The 17,279-nt window shown below is 39.2% G+C and overlaps 2 protein-coding genes and 3 non-coding genes across 7 annotated transcripts; 4 read left to right on the top strand and 1 right to left on the bottom strand.

Annotated features, from left to right (window-relative positions):
* Nucleotides 1–1,913: 1,913 nt before the first annotated feature.
* rpl10 (ribosomal protein L10) lies at nucleotides 1,914–4,918 on the top strand. Its single transcript, XM_076276292.1, has 6 exons — nucleotides 1,914–2,060; nucleotides 2,869–2,927; nucleotides 3,203–3,310; nucleotides 3,581–3,719; nucleotides 4,186–4,348; nucleotides 4,684–4,918. Exons 1-6 carry the CDS (start codon nucleotides 2,038–2,040, stop codon nucleotides 4,840–4,842), a joined length of 651 nt encoding a protein of 216 aa, XP_076132407.1. The 5' UTR covers nucleotides 1,914–2,037; the 3' UTR covers nucleotides 4,843–4,918.
* LOC143115660 (small nucleolar RNA SNORA70) lies at nucleotides 2,961–3,094 on the top strand. Its single transcript, XR_012985263.1, has one exon. It is a non-coding gene; the product is annotated as a small nucleolar RNA SNORA70 (small nucleolar RNA).
* Nucleotides 3,834–3,967, top strand: LOC143115661 (small nucleolar RNA SNORA70). The gene has a single exon (XR_012985264.1). It is a non-coding gene; the product is annotated as a small nucleolar RNA SNORA70 (small nucleolar RNA).
* LOC143115662 (small nucleolar RNA SNORA70) lies at nucleotides 4,400–4,533 on the top strand. Its single transcript, XR_012985265.1, has one exon. It is a non-coding gene; the product is annotated as a small nucleolar RNA SNORA70 (small nucleolar RNA).
* Nucleotides 4,919–7,688: 2,770 nt separating the features above from the next.
* On the bottom strand, nucleotides 7,689–15,272 carry dnase1l1 (deoxyribonuclease I-like 1). Of its 3 annotated transcripts, none has more exons than XM_076277143.1 (10): nucleotides 15,128–15,259; nucleotides 14,527–14,647; nucleotides 14,237–14,408; nucleotides 13,830–13,918; nucleotides 13,627–13,713; nucleotides 13,246–13,358; nucleotides 12,993–13,105; nucleotides 12,748–12,905; nucleotides 11,472–11,568; nucleotides 7,689–9,155 (listed from the first exon to the last, which is right to left on the bottom strand). In XM_076277143.1, the coding sequence occupies exons 3-10, from the start codon at nucleotides 14,399–14,401 to the stop codon at nucleotides 8,964–8,966; spliced, it is 1,014 nt and encodes a 337-aa protein (XP_076133258.1). In that variant the 5' UTR covers nucleotides 14,402–14,408; nucleotides 14,527–14,647; nucleotides 15,128–15,259; the 3' UTR covers nucleotides 7,689–8,963. The 3 variants fall into 3 exon arrangements, with proteins under 3 accessions (XP_076133258.1, XP_076133260.1, XP_076133261.1); XM_076277146.1 differs by lacking the exon at nucleotides 7,689–9,155 and adding an exon at nucleotides 9,282–10,462 and having other exon boundaries at nucleotides 15,128–15,253; XM_076277145.1 differs by lacking the exon at nucleotides 14,527–14,647 and having other exon boundaries at nucleotides 15,128–15,272.
* Between the last annotated feature and the right edge of the window lie 2,007 nt (nucleotides 15,273–17,279).

The raw sequence follows: 17,279 nt of genomic DNA, 5'->3' as shown, positions 1-17,279 counted from the left end.
AGGCACTGAAGCATCACCCAAAGCTTGGTGTAAAAAAAAACTAAAATACCTATCATAAATATAAATACCTCTAAAGCAATTTTCCTCCAAACAGACTGTTTATCTAAATGACAGAGCTGTGATGTCAGAGGGAAAATCAGGTCCTGTCACTGTGCTCATGCTTATTCATCCTTAAGCACACTATGTGGATATTTGATTTAGTATATTTAGTATTTTTAGTATTTTAGTACTTCTACTGTCTTTATTGTTTATTGTTCAGTCGTTTATTGTTCAGTGTTTTTTATATTTATATACTTATATTACTTTTTCTGCTGTAAGTGCATGTTGTGTGTGATGTCTGTATACTACTGAGACCTTGAATTTACCTATTTGAAAGTACCTATCTATCTATCTATGTATCTATCTATCTGTCTATCTAGGTAGAGAGAGAACGGCCCATGTGAGATCATAAGACCTCAATTGCAACAAAAGTCAACAAGATTGTTTAGTCTGTCGAATTCCTCAAGCTCTTATTTACCATAACAAAGATACGATGAATGCCTTTACCTCATATTTAGGCATTTAAGTAGCAAAAATCAAGGAGAGAATGTTCTCAGTCAGATATCATGACCCTGGAATGGCTCTATGCCTGTAATGAGCTGGATTGGAACAGGATCTAAATAAGTTCAGAGCCGAATCTATCCCAAATCCGGCTTCTAGGTTTAAATGTGGGGGTAAATGTTTGAAGAACATAGTGCTGTCTTTGATGCCTGGGTGTACTGTGTAATCAGTAATATTTTGACCACTTCCAGTGCAGCAGCAAATGTCAAATAATAATAAAGATGGCTGGCTGAAGGAGCCTGACTGCACTCCCATGTAAGGTATGCATGCTTGCCACTGTAGCCTGGAACGCAAAAGGAGATGTTACAAATACTTCAGATACTCCATTGCTGTTTGAATAAAGCAGATGCTGTATGTCATTCAGAAAGACAGACCCACACTGATTGCTACTGTGCTGTTCTTTTCTTTTCAACGTTGTGCTATGATGTGCATAATGCATGTAGTTCATAAAAAATAGTCATGGGGTATCAGCTGACAGTCATCCCACGGCTGGTTTAACATTTAGACAGCAAACATTCAGATCCTAGACAGTAAGTGACCTAATGTGACAAACACCTATTCTCAATTTCACTAGACCAAAGATCACTGAAAGATGAATAAAATATGACATCATAAAATGAAGTGACGATTATTATATCCAATAGGCTTTTTGCATTTGCTGTAGGATTATTTTAAATGCTGTGAAGTTGAAACAAAGGACCGACGAGTCACTGGATCCCAGCTCCTGCCCTACATTTAAACATTTGTTCTGCATTATCCAAAGTTTAGGGATGAGATCATAAGGTTAAGGGGTGATGGCAACACGATCTTGTTCTCTGTCTCTGGTCTCTGTCTCCCTCTTGTGGGCTAAAATCGAAATGGTTGATAGTTTGTGCTTTTTTCATCGAAAGTTCTAATGTCACCTTGTTTAATGTGTTCACTATTTATGCTCTCTGTTTCTGTAACCAAACAATGACTTATTTCATCAATCATTTGTGGTCCCAGAATGCAGAAGTATGACTTCAGAAAATGGCAATAAACTCTTCAACAACAGGATAATAAAAATAAAAAATAAAACTACAACTCCCAGACAACTCCCAGATAACTTCCGGTTTATGTATAATAAATCTTTGTTTTAAACCGTGATATATTTTTATATAGCAGTAAAACTATAGTTATTTTAACCATTTTGATAAATGTATATACCATCCAAAACACAGAAATATAATATGATTTAATATAAGGTTGTTAACTTTGTCGTCTCTGGTTGGTAGCCTTTATGATATGACGCAGCGGAAGTAGCTGACTCTTCCTTTCCTCCATTAGGTGAGTGCGTGGTGAGAACGCGGCGATAGTCGCTCTTCGGGAAAATACTAAAAATTTCACTATTTTCAACATTCGTGGTCCCTATTTTCTCTAATATTGTCGTTTATCGTGTGTTTATTGCAGACCGCAACCATGGGTCGCCGGCCAGCCCGCTGGTGAGTTACATACCTAGCTACAAGTTTAACATAGACACACGTAACGTTAGGGAGTCGAATGAAAATGGCAGGGCCTTCTGATCGGACCATGTGGAGCTGTATACGCTAAACTTAAGATTATTTGTTGTTCACATGTTTTATGTCATCAAGGGACACATTAGGTTCCTTACATTCTCCTTCAAATACTGGTTAGAGTTTCTTTCAAGTGAAGTTGGGTGAAATCAAATAGGTTTGTGACATAAGATTTGCTAGCAAGTTAGCTGGCTAATTTAATGGGCAAGCTAATGTTAGCGGTCCTCGGGTGTTGTCAATGGTTTGAGTTTTTGGTTAGTAATGGATGGAACTATAATTGTTTCATAACTATCTGTTTTTGCGGATGATTTAGATTGTCATTTATGATGGTGTCCGCTTTATTCCATAACCCAAAATTGATGTCAAAACGAGTCTATCTTAAGTCCACTCATCAAAGTCAGTGGAAGTTAGATTTTTGGCTAGCATTAGATAATTGCTAGCTGTTCATGTAACGTTAGTGATACTGTGTGAGTCGGTGAATGAAAGCTAGGTCAACGGAAATATTCGGAGTCCAATAAATTCTAGTAAATCGTGAAGATCTGGTTAGCCATCATGATCCTTGCGTAGCACTTACGGTGTGATGGATGAGCAGCAGGACTTGCAGTAACATTAAGTAATTAATGTAGAAGGCTACTTTACTTTTGTCTTGAAATTGTTTCAATTTGTTGGAAGTGAGTGTCTGAACTGGTCACTACTGTATTCCTTAATCAACTTAACATTTTCTCTTTTTCTACAGCTACAGATACTGCAAGAACAAGCCCTACCCCAAATCCCGTTTCTGTAGGGGTGTGCCTGGTAAGTGTTCTGTCCACCTTGAATGTTGGGGTCCTGCAGCTTATTAAGCCGACCAGTTTAGTTGATGTACTGTCCTGGTGTGCAAGGGCTGCAGACAGCAATCCTCTGGTTTGTGTATGTGTCTAGCTGGGCAGTGCTAGACGGAGAAAGGGACCACTGATACAATTCCTAGCTTGTGGATAGATTTAAATTGGTGTGCTGTTGACCTATTCTTACTTAATATGTGTGTAGCGAATAAATCCTAATAACTTTACACTTATCACCTTGTTAAACAGATCCCAAGATCAGGATCTTTGATTTGGGCCGTAAGAAGGCTAAGGTGGATGAGTTCCCCCTGTGTGGTCACATGGTATCTGATGAGTATGAGCAGCTGTCTTCAGAAGGTGAGTTCAGGCCATTTGTGTGTGTGCAAAATGAGAACCAACTTTCCTCAGTTATCAGCACAATTGTGTTGTGGAAGATTTGTTCAGGAAATTGATAAGTATCCAAGTTGATTTCAGCATAATGTTAAGCCTTTTTAGTGAGTTGTAAGAGTAGATCTGTTTAAATTGGCCTCTGGTTGAGTTGCATTTGCTAGTAGAGTGGAATGACGTGTGGTCACTCAAGTTTTCAAACTCTTGAAATTAAAACCAATGAATCTGCCCTTTCCCCAGCTCTTGAGGCTGCCCGTATCTGTGCTAACAAGTACATGGTGAAGACCTGCGGCAAGGATGGGTTCCACATCCGTATGCGCCTTCACCCGTTCCATGTCATCCGCATCAACAAAATGTTATCCTGTGCCGGAGCTGATAGGTGAGTTTGGCCCACCAGTCTCAGGAGAAATTGGGTACTAAATCAATTCCCTCTACACCCAAATCCAAAGGCCTAGTGTGTGTGTTCTGTCCACCTTGGTGAATGTTGGGGGTCCTGCAGCTTATTAAGCCGACCAGTTTAGTTGATGTACTGTCCTGGTGTGCAAGGGCTGCAGACAGCAATCCTCTGGTTTGTGTATGTGTCTAGCTGGGCAGTGCTAGATGGAGAAAGGGACCACTGATACAGCGTTAAGCTTGTGGGTAGATTTAAATTGGTGTGCTGTTGACCTAGCTCACTTCTCTTCCAAATATAATGCTTACATGCAAGTGTTCTGACACTCTGCCGTAACATAGGGTAGGATTATTACTCGTGTAGCCTTTCTGTGAGTGGAAGTGACCCTTCTACATGGGGGTGATGCTGTACTGTCGTATCAAGTCATTCAAATGTTTCCGGTCTCCCAACTCAGGCTCCAGACAGGGATGCGTGGTGCTTTTGGAAAGCCCCAGGGTACCGTGGCTCGCGTGAACATTGGTCAGGTGATCATGTCCGTGCGCACCAAGGCTGCCAACAAGGAGCACATCATTGAGGCTCTGAGGAGGGCAAAGTTCAAGTTCCCTGGACGCCAGAAGGTATTTCTAAAATTCAGTATTTTTGCATTTGTTTGTGGTTGTTGAAGTTACCTGCAGCTTATTAAGCCGACCAGTTTGGTTGCTGTCCTTTTCTGGTGTGCAAGGGCTGCAGACAGTGACTCTTTGGTTTGTGTATGCGCTTGGCTGTGCAGTGCCAAGCCTTGAAAGGGACCATTGAGACAACTTGTCAGTTATGCATTTGTGTCCTTGAGTTAGATGGAATTGGGGCTTGCAAAGTTCTAAAAGTCCTTGGAGTTTATCTTTAAGATGGTGTGGGAACCCTGTCAAGAGATCCTTCCTAAATCCTGATCCTCATGCTCATTATTACTTTCTAGATCCACATGTCCAAGAAGTACGGCTTCACCAAGTTCAACGCTGAGGACTTCGACGAAATGCTGCAGGAGAAGCGCCTGATCCCAGACGGCTGCGGGGTGAAATACATCCCCAGCCACGGACCCCTGAAGCGCTGGAAGGCACTGCACACAGTCCACTAAATGTCAGCATCTGAGTGCACTCTGGCTCACAGCAGGGTGATCATTCAATAAATAATAAACAAAAATCTTTTGGTTACTCTTGTCTTGTTTCTTTGTGAGGCCACTGTAGCACAAACGGCGACTAATGGGAATGTTTGGATGGCAGAATGATTTTTCAGTGATTGTTATGTGTCTCAGAGGAAGACTTTTCAGTGTAGTCAGTCTATGGCTAGGATCGCAAGGTCTTCCTGCACAATTCTGGATTTTTATTTTTATTGGTAATGTGGCTAATATCAGTGTGGACTGTTGACGGATCCTGGACTGACCTGCATGCGCTAAACAAATGTACGCAACAGGCTTGACTGCCTTAAGCTCTTTTCCATTTCTGCTGAGTGATACTGTAAACCATATTAGAGAGCATGCTCCCGACTTCCATGGTACTCCATGTAAACGCGATTTTGGAATGGTGCAAAATTCTGTCATGTTGGTCAAAATTGGAGTGGAAGTCGCATGGAACTTATACATCAGAATTTAAGTCAGATTTCATGTGACCAGAGGCGGACAGAGTACACAGCTTTATTACCTGAGTAAAAGTACAGATACCCTTTGCTCAATTTTACTCAAGTACAGGTAAAAGTACAACAGTCAGATGCCTACTTAAGTAAAAGTACTTGTTTTTAAAAGTACTTGAGTATCAAGAGTAGCCTATAGTTTTTAAATATTGCATTACTACTGCCACAGTGCTTACATTTATGTACAGAAACGTCCTACATGAAGTTATGAAAATTTTTAATTTTAGTACCCTGGAGAATGTAAAAGGAATTGAAAGTAAAATCAAGTCATTTTCATCTTTTTACCATGTTGCCAGGGATGGGCAGTATTTCTAATACATGTATTTAAAATATGTATTTCAAATACAAAATACAATTTTGTAATAGGGTTTCTGAGATTTTTCTTTTTTCCTTTTTTTAAGTAACTGGTACTCACAGTTATGGATAGAAATGTAATGGAGTAAAGAGTACAATATTTGCCTCTCAAATGTACTTGAGTAAAGTCATGAGTACTCCCCAAAAATGATACTCGAGATCCCTCAAAATTGTACTCAAGTAAATGTACTCCGTTACTGTCCGGCTCTGCATGTGACCTGCTGTGCAGACAACCATGTTTCATCAAGTGAAAAAATAGGGTGTGACCCTAGAACAGTGGTTCTCAAGGTGTGGGGTGGGGAATAGAGACATGACGGGTGGTGTGCAAAATTAGTTTTTTAGTGCCCTTCATATATTCAAAAGGTCATATATTCAAAATAATGTAGCCACACATAAACATACTAGTCATAAACAGATCGACATATGAGTTAAAATAACACCTGAGACGGGAAATGTAACTTGGACCAAAATGTTTTAACGTTACCATTTTGTCGGGTTGATGGGGTCAGGTAGAGCTTGGAAATTCATGACTGACAGAAAAAGTTTGAAAACCACTGCCCTAGACCATACATGGGCAACATACGGCCCGTGGGCTTTCCCTGACCGGCCCGCGTAAGGTCCGTGAAAGAACAATAGTCAAGAGCCTAGCATAGAGATAATGCATGCAAATCAATATCGTTGTTTTTATTTTGAAAGCGACTGCTATTTGTACGCCCATACATTTGTGCGTGGATGCATACGACGTATACACCCTTACTGATCTGCTGGTGAATAGAATATGCTTCTGCGTCGACACAATGCAGTTGCCTTTACGTCGGCGTAAACCTTTCAAAGTTTTGTGTCTCTTATGTCTGCGTCGCTCACCACCGCAAACGAACTCCTACTGCTGCTCGTTGGCGATACGAAGTGTTCATTTCAAAACGTTACTGGCAGATAGACAGTTTACAATCGGATAACCCGTAATTGTAACCAAAATATGTCTGAGTTTATTTGCAAAGCTTATGTTAGCGAACTAGTATGATGCTACTACCCACAGGTTGCTTGAAGCAGCCGGCTCAACACACAGAGCGAGTTGACCAATCACAGTTATGTGCATAAAGTTAAAGCAAAAACATAGCCTACATTTTAAAAATAGTTTTCTTTGTGCATGTTGATTAACTAATGGCAGCCTACTATTGTCTGCTCCACATTTTCGTAGTCTAATTCTGCATATAGTTAATTTAATGATGGTAATGATTTAATGATGAAATATTGCTGAGTGTTGATGAAATGGTGGCACAGGCCTATCGGTAGTACTGACTCCTTCACATTTTCATGACCTAGCCTAATTATATAGATATTGTAGTACTTTTTTATATCAGTCTTTGAAAACTGAAAAAAATGTCAATGTCAAAAAATTATTTTCGAGAATGAGGATTAAATACTGGACATAGATTAAATATTGGTGTTTTTCCTTTGTCTCCCTCACATTTTCATCTGTTCTTACGACTAGTAAACAAAACCATATTATTTACTTAATGTTATACAAGAACAGAATAGAATTGAACAGAATTGAGTTCAGACTTGAGTTCGGTATTTTGGGTCCGGCCCTCCTCAACAGTCCCAGTTTGTCATGTGGCCCCTTGGGGAAATTAGTTGCCCACCCCTGCCCTAGACTGATGAGATATGAGTGAATGTGGAGTTTTGGATGGTAGAATTAGGTGCTTTTGAGTCAATACATGTCTACCAATTCTATGTGAACATGCAAAGGTGGGCACGAATACATCAAAAACTATTTTGTTACAAACTACGAATACTGGCTCATGAAATGTAACAGAATAAAATACTGATGTGAAAAATGTATTTCATTCAAATAAAAGTACCCTAATTAGTCATTTGAAAATACAAAAATACCCACACAACAGGCTAGTCTTTTATAAGTCTTTTTATTACTGAAATGTCAAAACACTCTATGTTCTTCTTAGAGCATCAGTAACATAAGGCTAGGCCAGGGGTTCCCAAACTTTTCCACGACAAGGCCCCCCAAATACCACTAGGTTCTGGCCAAGGACCCCCGTGATGTGTTATTAAACCCATCGAGAATACTACGGCAAATATAAAAATACATTAAGCTAATCCTAATAATTATTTTAGCCACAAACACTTCGTGATGGAGCATACAGTGTGTAAAAATTGTATTTGGGGCTCTCTGCAATAGTAGAGCTATCACCCTACTATTATTCCCAGTCATTATCATGGAAAATATAATGTTCAGATATGCGACACATTATTATAATGGCATTGCATGACAACCCTCATAGTAATAGGTATATTTTAACATTTTCAAATGTATTTATTTGTTGCTTATATTTTTCCTTCCAACTTGCTGAGGCCCCCCTGGCACCCCCTCGCGGCCCCCACTTTGAAAACCGCTGGGCTAGGCTACTCTACATAATACTGATGTGAATAGACTGATCTGCTGTAAGTCCATGAAGCAAATGCACATTTTGAAAAGTAAGATGCAAAATAAAAGCAAAAACACAGAAGATATTATAGGAAGGCCTTAATTGAGTCAAAACTGCATTTCAAACAAATGTAACATGATTGGCCCTTGTTGACAGTAAATGGGACAATGAAAATTAAAAACAAATGCAGGGAGCCCAGTCTACGGGTGTGTCACATGATTTCGTGTGTCTAACCTTGACATTGCCATTGCCAACATCAGAAAACATGGCAAAATATTTTACTATGGGGATAAGCATAGCCTATTGTCATGGTTATAGTATATTTAACTGAGCGATGGTATTTTGGCTTATTTGGAGAGAAAAAAGATCGACTTTTATGAAATAATCCCTCAAGTTATTACAATATACAAATAACAAAATATGCTAAAGTAATTAAATATGTATTTCAAATACATCTAATTAAAATACTTCCCTTGCATGCATTGTAAGATTTTAGTGCTCATCTTCCCTGAGAATTAAACCTGCAATTTAAACATCAAATAACATGTACAACCAAGTGTACCACCAAAGGGCGCTACTCATGTCAGAGGAAGCCCACATTTCAAGTGAAGCGTGTGTGACATGGGAACTGAAAATACTGGCTTCATAGGCTACAGTACACACAGTTGTGGTATGGCGTATGTTTTCATCAAAGTGCAAGCAAGAGACAGATCACCTCAAAGTCAGTGTGCCTTTACTAGCCACAGCTGTGCAAAACCTAGCTATATATAGCTTACACAATGGTGATGTTCTGCATCGTGGAGTTGAAGAAGGCTATAAGGCCCTGAATGAGCCTTTTGGCCAGTATAGCTGGGACCTTCAGCATATTTCTGACCAGAGGGGACATCACTCTCTGCTGACCCTGCCCAGGAACTCTCACCCTCAGTTCCACTTCCACAGGGTAGTGGTCACTCACCTCCTCTGCCTACAGAGAAATGGAGCGACAGTTTAAGCCAGTGTGCTTTTTACCACAGGCTCAGAGCATCAATCTAATAACTCCAATCTCAACATGTCTTATTGCTGACTTCGGAGCAAAGGAGTAAGCAAGAGACGAGGAAAATAGGATATTTATTAGTCTGGAAGAAATTATGTATGTCTGTTAAACATGTACACCAACACATTTTCTTTAGCTCTGATTCAGTCAGTTGTTTCTTTAGTGTGGAGCTAGATGTAAGTTTCCTAGTGTACTAATTAGGACGTCGAAAATATCACAACCTTGTAACCCCCCCTATTTGCAAATAAACACAAATATTTGAATCAAATAATACTGTAGGCCTACCCAGTTTACTCACTATATCAGCCTTCTAGTTGCGAAACTGATTACATTGTATCAATAAGAGAAGACAACTAAACAGAAACAGATAAGCATGGAATTTGTGCTTTATATGCCAGAAGGCAGAAGCCAATGCATTAGCCAACTGTAATCCAGTAGATGGTTTACTGAAGAGGCTAACAAGATAGAAACGAATGGAAAAAGTGCAGTGTATTCAGGTTTGCTAGTCTGATTCAGGCTAGTGGTTGTATTGAATTGGTGTTGAGTTGTCAATTCAAAATGGACATGTAGTTATTATTATTCAAAGAAATAAAATAAACATAAAACAAATAGATACACACATTTATAATTATGAAGAATAGCTGCAAGTGAAATCTTACAAATGTCAGCATAACATTTTGTGCAATCGCAAGCCACCAAAAAATATTATGCTAGACAAAAGACACAAGGATAATATTTCCTTAGCTCTGTTTAAACACTCACAAATAAATGTTTGTAAATCTTAAATACCTTATATACCTAGCTCATACACTTAAATACTGACAAGATACCAATTAATTCCTTTATAGTATTGATATGCGCTTGATACTAAGCTGTTTAGCAGCATCATTTCAAAGTCAGCATATTAATAAACCAATGGAAAAAAATGTGGATCCTAGTGATGGGTAAAACTTATAATATAAAAAATATCTCTTCTCTTCAAAAATATGACCAGCATTCATCCTCAAATCCATTAATATATCCTCAGCTTCAGTGCAAATTCCACCCGTCAGATTGGGCTCTTTGGGAACAATTGTCCAGGCAGTCTCTCTCTCTCCTTCTCAGTCGTTCAGTGTGCTTACAAGCGAAGTCGTAAGTAAACACAGAGCAGCGAGGAGGAGGTGGGGAGTTGGGGCTGCCCTCAGCCCTCCGTCTCTTAGGTCCACCTCCACGGGGTAGTGGTCACTAACACCGAGAGCCTGTGTGGAGAAGAACCGTGACATGATGCGGGGGGCTGTGTGACCGACCGTGTTGCCAAGCAGGCTCAAAAAGGCACGTCCACAGGATAGACTATAGAGAGCCAGAGGCTCATGTGGACCACTTGTGCACTCTGGTTGTGACTATCATTGGTTTACATGATGACACCTCTACTTATGTGTTTGTAAGCATCTGTGGCACAGCTGTTGACCCATTGGTAATGTTTCACAAGGAGGGGATAAAAGGATCCAAGTACATGTTTCCATTCAGACTTTCTACAGATTCAGATTGAGAGCCTTTGGTCTGTCCACTCCCCTTGTGCATGTGGACTGTAAAGTCAGGGGCGTAGCACAAGATCCTGGGCCCCTGCATAGGCAGTCCTGATGGGCCCGCATGTTCCTCAACCCAGGTAAAATAAAATATATTCCAGACTTTTCAAGGGCCCTCTCTCCCCTTGGGCCCCTAATAATCAGTAGTGGTTTTACCCCCAATCCGACGCCCCTGTGTAAAGTAAACTGAGTGTAGTCTCACTTCTTTTTTCAGAAAGCAGTTTTGTAGAAGAAATTATATATAACCCTGTTGAGTCTGATGGTTGAGCTGTGGTCAGATGATGCTGACAAGCACCACTGGGTCCTAGTGTTCAAAAAGGGCTTTTCTTGTTTAATATTCCTTATCATATTACAGAAGCACATAAATGCTGCGTTATATAAGAATCCCTCTTTCGACAGAAAGTCATAGCATTGCCCTGGGGTTTGTTTTGTTTAAGCACAATGAATAAATCAAAAGATAAATTCTGGACAAAAAAGAACTGAAATATAAAGTTGCCCCATGATAAAGTAACAGTTATGGCAGTAACATACCATAGTTATAGCTATAATGACGTTACAGAAGTGGAACATGTTGATTTAAACACCACTTTCTAATAAAATGTAGCCCTCATTACTCTTTTCACTGAGACTGAGCCTGGGATTTAGTGAACCACTCAAATAGCCTTCAAAAATGTTCACTTACCTGCTCCTCAGTCAGACTATACTTATTAGCGAAGTTGAAAGCACCTGCTGAATAGGGAACAATGCCTTGGGCAAAGTTCTCTCCATGGATGACGATCCTGAAGAAAGTCAAATGGATCTTAATTGCATTTTAAATAGTTATACATTATGTTGATAAAATGTGTGGCCATATGGAAAAGCTGTAGAGTAAATATAACAGAGTAAGCATAATTGCATACATTTATTGTACAATAACTACTTGCATGATGAATCTGTTGTAAAGAGCTTGCATATATATTTCATAAATGGAATATCTTATTGTATCTGAAAGAGGTCATTATTATGTGTCTTAACCAGAGCCGGACAGTAACGGAGTACATTTACTTGAGTACAGTACTTGAGTACAATTTTGAGGGATCTATACTTTACTCAAGTATCATTTTTGGGGAGTACTCATGGTTTTACTCAAGTACATTTGAGAGGCAAATATTGTACTCTTTACTCCACTACATTTCTATCCATAACTGTGAGTACCAGTTACTTAAAAAAAAGGAAAAAATAAAAATCTCAATTTGTAGTTTCCCTCTCAAACGTGATTGGATTGTGCAGGCGTCACTGATTGGGACAGCCTATCAGCAATCACCTTCAGCTTTCCGCCAAAGTCAACTCCATGGTCAGATTTAGATAAGAGAGGAAACCATGGACGAAACAATGGACGAAGACGCAACAGGTCCATCCCGGGAATGTGCCAACCTGTGGCCCCACCTCGCCAGGCTATTTCAACTTTCTGAACAAGTTAATGATAGTTTTCGCTTCAAGTGTTTCAATTACAAAATAGTATTTTGTATTTGAAATACATATTTTAAATACATGTATTAGAAATACTGCCCATCCCTGGCAACATGGTAAAAAGATGAAAATGACTTGATTTTACTTTCAATTCCTTTTACATTCTCCAGTACTAACATTACAATTTTTCATAACTCCATGTAGGACGTTTCTGTACATAAATGTAAGCACTGTGGCAGTAGTAATGCAATATTTAGAAAATGTAGGCTACTCTTGTACTCTTGATACTCAAGTACTTTTAAAAACAAGTACTTCAGTACTTTTACTTAAGTAGGCATCTGACTGTTGTACTTTTACTTGTACTTGAGTAAAATTGAGCAAAGGGTATCTGTACTTTTACTCAAGTAATAAAGCTGTGTACTCTGTCCGCCTCTGGTCTTAACAAACATAATAAATACTACATTCGAATGAATTTTCCCACACGGGAGGGTTACAGTATGTCATATTACCGATCATAAGCACAGTCGGTTGTTTCTTTCACCGTGGTGTCTACGTCATCCCCGATCAACCAGATGAACGAGGTGTCAGAGTAGAGGCGGATGTTCTTGCGGTTCTTTTTTGCTACGTACCCACAGGCAGCATTAAAGTCACCCAGGAGCATCACATTCTACAGGATAAACATACATCGACTTTAAAGGACAGTCTGAGTTGTGGGAGGACAGAACAAAATATATCTCCAGATTCCCTGACTCACCTCCACCCTCCATTTCTTTTTTATGGCTACAAAGACATCGTAGAGTTCATCGATCTCTTTTGTGGCATTGGTAGGAGATGTGTGTTGTGGTATGAGCACAAACTCCCCCAGAACTGTTCAAAAAAGTTTTGCATTACTAGACCGTATTACCATTAAAGTTCTAAATAGTCAATGCAATCAAACTGAAAAGCCACAAAGTGGACATACTATAGTATCACTGAGATGCATGGTATTCAATCTTAAGACTACATACCTGTCCTCGGTGCTCGGAACCACACCACAAACGGTTCTCTAGCAAAAGCATCCTCGTCCCCTTTCTGTGTGTCAGGATACTGATATTGATCTTTCACACTGACCGTATCTGTCCTGCAAGAGGGAATTGAGTAAAGGGACTGCTTGTTAAGTTGATTAGAAAAGCATAATTTGATGAGATCATATGAAATGAGTATGTAGGCTACATAAATACACTCTTAAACTGAATGTGTTAGAAACAACACAAACTGTGTTGTCCCTATCTAGACATAGATTTGTGTTAAAAAGTTGTGTTATTTTCAACACATTTGTTTTAAGAGTGTACTTATTTAAACTCAGATATAGTCCCATGTGGTCCTGACACAGAAGTGTCTTCTCTCACCTGTACACAAACACATACTGTTCCTGATAAGAAGTCCTACCAAGACGCTCACTGGCCACAGCGTCATAAGTGTGTACAGAGTCAAACCTGAGATTAAAACAGGAAATCATTCTGGGGTTAGCAGACTGAACTGATGCCATGCAAGCTTTAACCAGCCATCACTGGATTCGTGTCTGTGTGGCTGACTGTTGATGGCATTATACCTATTCAGTGCAGCAAGCAGGATGGGAATGGCTTTTCCTTTGCTGTCTCTCACTTCCTGAAGTAAGGCAATGTCACACCTAGACAGGATCTGCACAAACATTGCACACACATTTTGAACAGAGTAGTTTTAGCAAAGCATTTTACACAGTCTCTTGATTCTCAGTTTCTACTTTCACTTCAATTTTATCTTAAATTCACATCACATTTCTTAATAACAGGAAGTCCCTTCATGCTCTGATCTTCATCTGTCTATACACCAGTGAAACTGCTGTAAACCGTGCCACTCATTACATTGAAAACTCATAAAATTATCCTCAAATTCATCAATTTATATATATATATATATAATATAATATAAAAAAGAATACAATAGCCACAATGCCACAAATGTGTGGGTTACACTCACTCGAATCAGAGTGTCCATGACCGTGGCATCGGTTGATTTAGAGTCTCCAAAGCTTCGGACATTGAATGCACATATTTTGAAAGCCAAAACGGGACACAGGAAGCTTGCAAAAAACAGTGCTAGAGTAATCCAAGGTCCAGTGCTTTTATTGGCTGTCAGTAGCATGACGGAGCTGTATGAAATGACAGAAAAATACATCTCTGAGATCCGTTATTACACGGCAATTACTGTAGCTAAACATTTGAACACACATTGACCACACAAGTGAAATACATTCAGTGAATGTTTACTTGATGTTTGGTCAATCCTCTCTTGCATGGAAGGTAAAGGAAACTTTGTCTTTCTGAAGGAGATTTGGTTTGTTTCAGCAAGATACTGTTCCAGTCCATTACTCCATCCAATCAATTAATTCTGAAAATGATGCAGGGTGAATTCAGTGCACCTAGGACATACTAATTGCCTTTATCTTTAAACGGGAAGGTAAATCAAACCAATTGAACAAGGAAAAGGGGCTGTTCTGTGTGGACTGTCAGCAAGCCAGCACTTATTGACTTAGATATAAATACATTCCTGAGAGGTGATATGCCCTGACATGTGGACTTATAGTATGTATCAGTGTTAAAAGAACTGCATACTGTCTAAGCAAATTCAACCTATCCAAAGCACTCTTTTTTAAAATTCCTATTTATTACTGACAGATAGCTGACAGCTGTAAAACAACAGCAATAACAACAACAAACTTCATGATTGGATATTCACTCTTTTGAAAGTGTTTCAACTCAGAGTTTCCACTCAGCAGAAAAAAGGAACTGAGTAAAGAAAGAAAGAGAAGCCATTCGGTTTTCCTTATACATGTATACACAATGTGGAATTAAATGTAGTTTACATTACCTTTCTGGAAAGGGACCAGTTGTTGGTTGTGTGAAAGTTAAGAAGCTAAATGTTTCTTTTGAGCTGCGCGCTTCCTTGTTGATCTCCCCTGAGTTGGCTCTTTGACCCCACCCACTCTGCTCTCCTTCCTGTGTGAGGGAGGGGCAATGTGTTTCTAATAATGTAGAACAGTTGCTATCCTAGTGCCCTTTACAGCAGAAGAGGTGTAGCCCACAAATGAGTCATACTTTCTTAAAATATCGACACACACTTCTGATATGTCACATTATGACTTGTACTTCCAGAAACACCGGGGAAAATCATCTCTCTCTCTCTCTCTCTCTCTCTCTCTCTCTCTCCTCTCTCTCTAAATCAAGATAAGAAACAATAATTATGGTTATGCCAGTCCCCAAGGTGGATCAATTCACAGGAGGACACGTGAATAAAATGTTTCCTGAGAAAAAGGGGAAACAGACTGACTTGGCCAAAATGGCCAATGAGGTTAAAGTTTATAGATATATGGGTTTATGGTAAATAACATAGAGCTATGTTAAACTCCAATTTCACAACCTCAGGGTCAGGTTGTATAAAAAAAAAAAGAACATCTGAGCAAAAATATTAAACATTTTCCAGGATCCTTTTAGCCAACAATGGTAAGACAACCTAAACAAGGATACAAACAAACAATTTAGTCTATCATCCATAGTGGCTGGTATATATTTACAATTATCAGCCCTATTATCTACAGTAACATGGTTTATTAAAAACAAAACAAATATGAATGACTAAATTGAGTCACCCCTGCAGGTGGCATGCCATTGCATGTGTGACAAATGACACAATAATTGAATGTTCGTTTCCAATAAGTCAAAAATCCAAACTCTGGTTAGAGAAGGTCATTGTGCACATCCCAGATGCAGGATAAAAAAAATCAAAAAGTGTGAAGACTTTTTAAAAGTATTTAATAATTTAAAAAAAATTAACAACTGTGCATTACATTTACAGCTTCTCCTTCAAATCCTCAGTAGCCATGACAGGCTAGTTTGAGTTATCTTCAGATAATGTAATCTACAGGCACGGCGTTATGGGTGGCCCTGAAGGGTCAAGGCGCACCCACTTTTCAACAGGCCCACCCAAAACTTTTCTTCAAAAAAACAAAAAACTTTTAATATATTTTTATTTTGTCAAGAATGATTAAAAATCGGCAAATAATCTCATAATTTGTGCTAAAATAGTCTAAATGTTTAGTTTTCAAAACAATTTTAAAAAGCTGGTTATGTCTATGTTGATGTTTCTGTGCAAGTTCAGCAGACAGTGCCAGATGTGAGTTTCTGGATCGGATGTGATCTGAAAGTGTGAAAATCATTTCCAGTAAAGGACAGTGTTGAAACAGTGTTGTTTAGGTACATTAAATGTGCGCGAACGGTCTCAGAGTAATCGCTGCAACCGGGAGATGAAGGAGAGCTGAAATCCACAGCACATCTTCGTCTATGGCTTAATAATTGCTTCTGAAATACCTTTTTTTACAATGCCGCAAACTTTGTTGATGCTGTGATGCTTAATCCAATTTGCATTAAAGTAAGGGCTGTTAATCTTTGTGGATGGATGACCGTGAATTGGTGGTAGCTTATGTATTAGTTATTATCTTGTGGTAGCCCTATATTTTAATGCATCACACTGTATAATAAGCCACGCTCAGTCTGTTGAAATCGAAAGAAACTAGATGTACCGCATAGCGGTACAAAATATGACCGCCGGTTCATCCTCTCCCGCTTGTCAATTTGTCTCCATCTCCTCACCCCCTACTCTTGCAACTTTTGTGTATGCTTGTGCGTGCCTGTGTGTGTGTGCTCCTGTGTGCTTACGCTTGCGCGCATGTGTGTGTGTGTGTGTGTGTGTGTGAATGTGTGTGTGTGTGTGTGTGCCCATTTGGTGTGTATGTCAATTTGTCTCCATCTCCTAGAGCCTGACCAATATGGGATTTTGAAGGCTGATAAACAATTTTGATATTTGAGTTATTCAAACACTGACAACCGATATATCGGCCGATAGTCATTTTTAATAACATTTTTAACATGTAAAAATGTTCTCCCATAACAAGGTTGTAATCAAGCCCCACTATGTGGGCCTATTTGAATAGGCCTTTGAATAGGCCTAACTATCTAGATTACTA

The sequence above is a fragment of the Alosa pseudoharengus genome, unplaced genomic scaffold (assembly GCF_046254945.1).
Source record: "Alosa pseudoharengus isolate Yale_2024_CS ecotype anadromous, Long Island Sound unplaced genomic scaffold, YU_APseudo_1.1 YU_APseudo_1.1_scf_9, whole genome shotgun sequence".
Taxonomy (NCBI): domain Eukaryota; kingdom Metazoa; phylum Chordata; class Actinopteri; order Clupeiformes; family Clupeidae; genus Alosa; species Alosa pseudoharengus.
The sequence above is the reverse complement of the archived record's forward strand: the minus strand, read 5'-3'. Positions and strand labels throughout refer to the sequence as shown.

Bases quoted from the DNA above. Each gene is read 5' to 3' on its own strand.
- rpl10 (XM_076276292.1), top strand. From the start codon at position 2,038: ATGGGTCGCCGGCCAGCCCGCTG. The intron at 2,928-3,202 runs GTAAGTGTTCTG...CTTGTTAAACAG, and splicing joins TTTCTGTAGGGGTGTGCCTG to ATCCCAAGATCAGGATCTTT. The intron at 4,349-4,683 runs GTATTTCTAAAA...ATTACTTTCTAG, and splicing joins AGTTCCCTGGACGCCAGAAG to ATCCACATGTCCAAGAAGTA.
- dnase1l1 (XM_076277145.1), bottom strand. From the start codon at position 14,401: ATGCTACTGACAGCCAATAAAAGCACTGGACCTTGGATTACTCTAGCA. The intron at 13,106-13,245 runs GTATGTAGTCTT...TTTTTTGAACAG, and splicing joins GTTCCGAGCACCGAGGACAG to TTCTGGGGGAGTTTGTGCTC. The intron at 9,156-11,471 runs GTAAGTGAACAT...ATTTCTCTGTAG, and splicing joins ATAGTCTGACTGAGGAGCAG to GCAGAGGAGGTGAGTGACCA.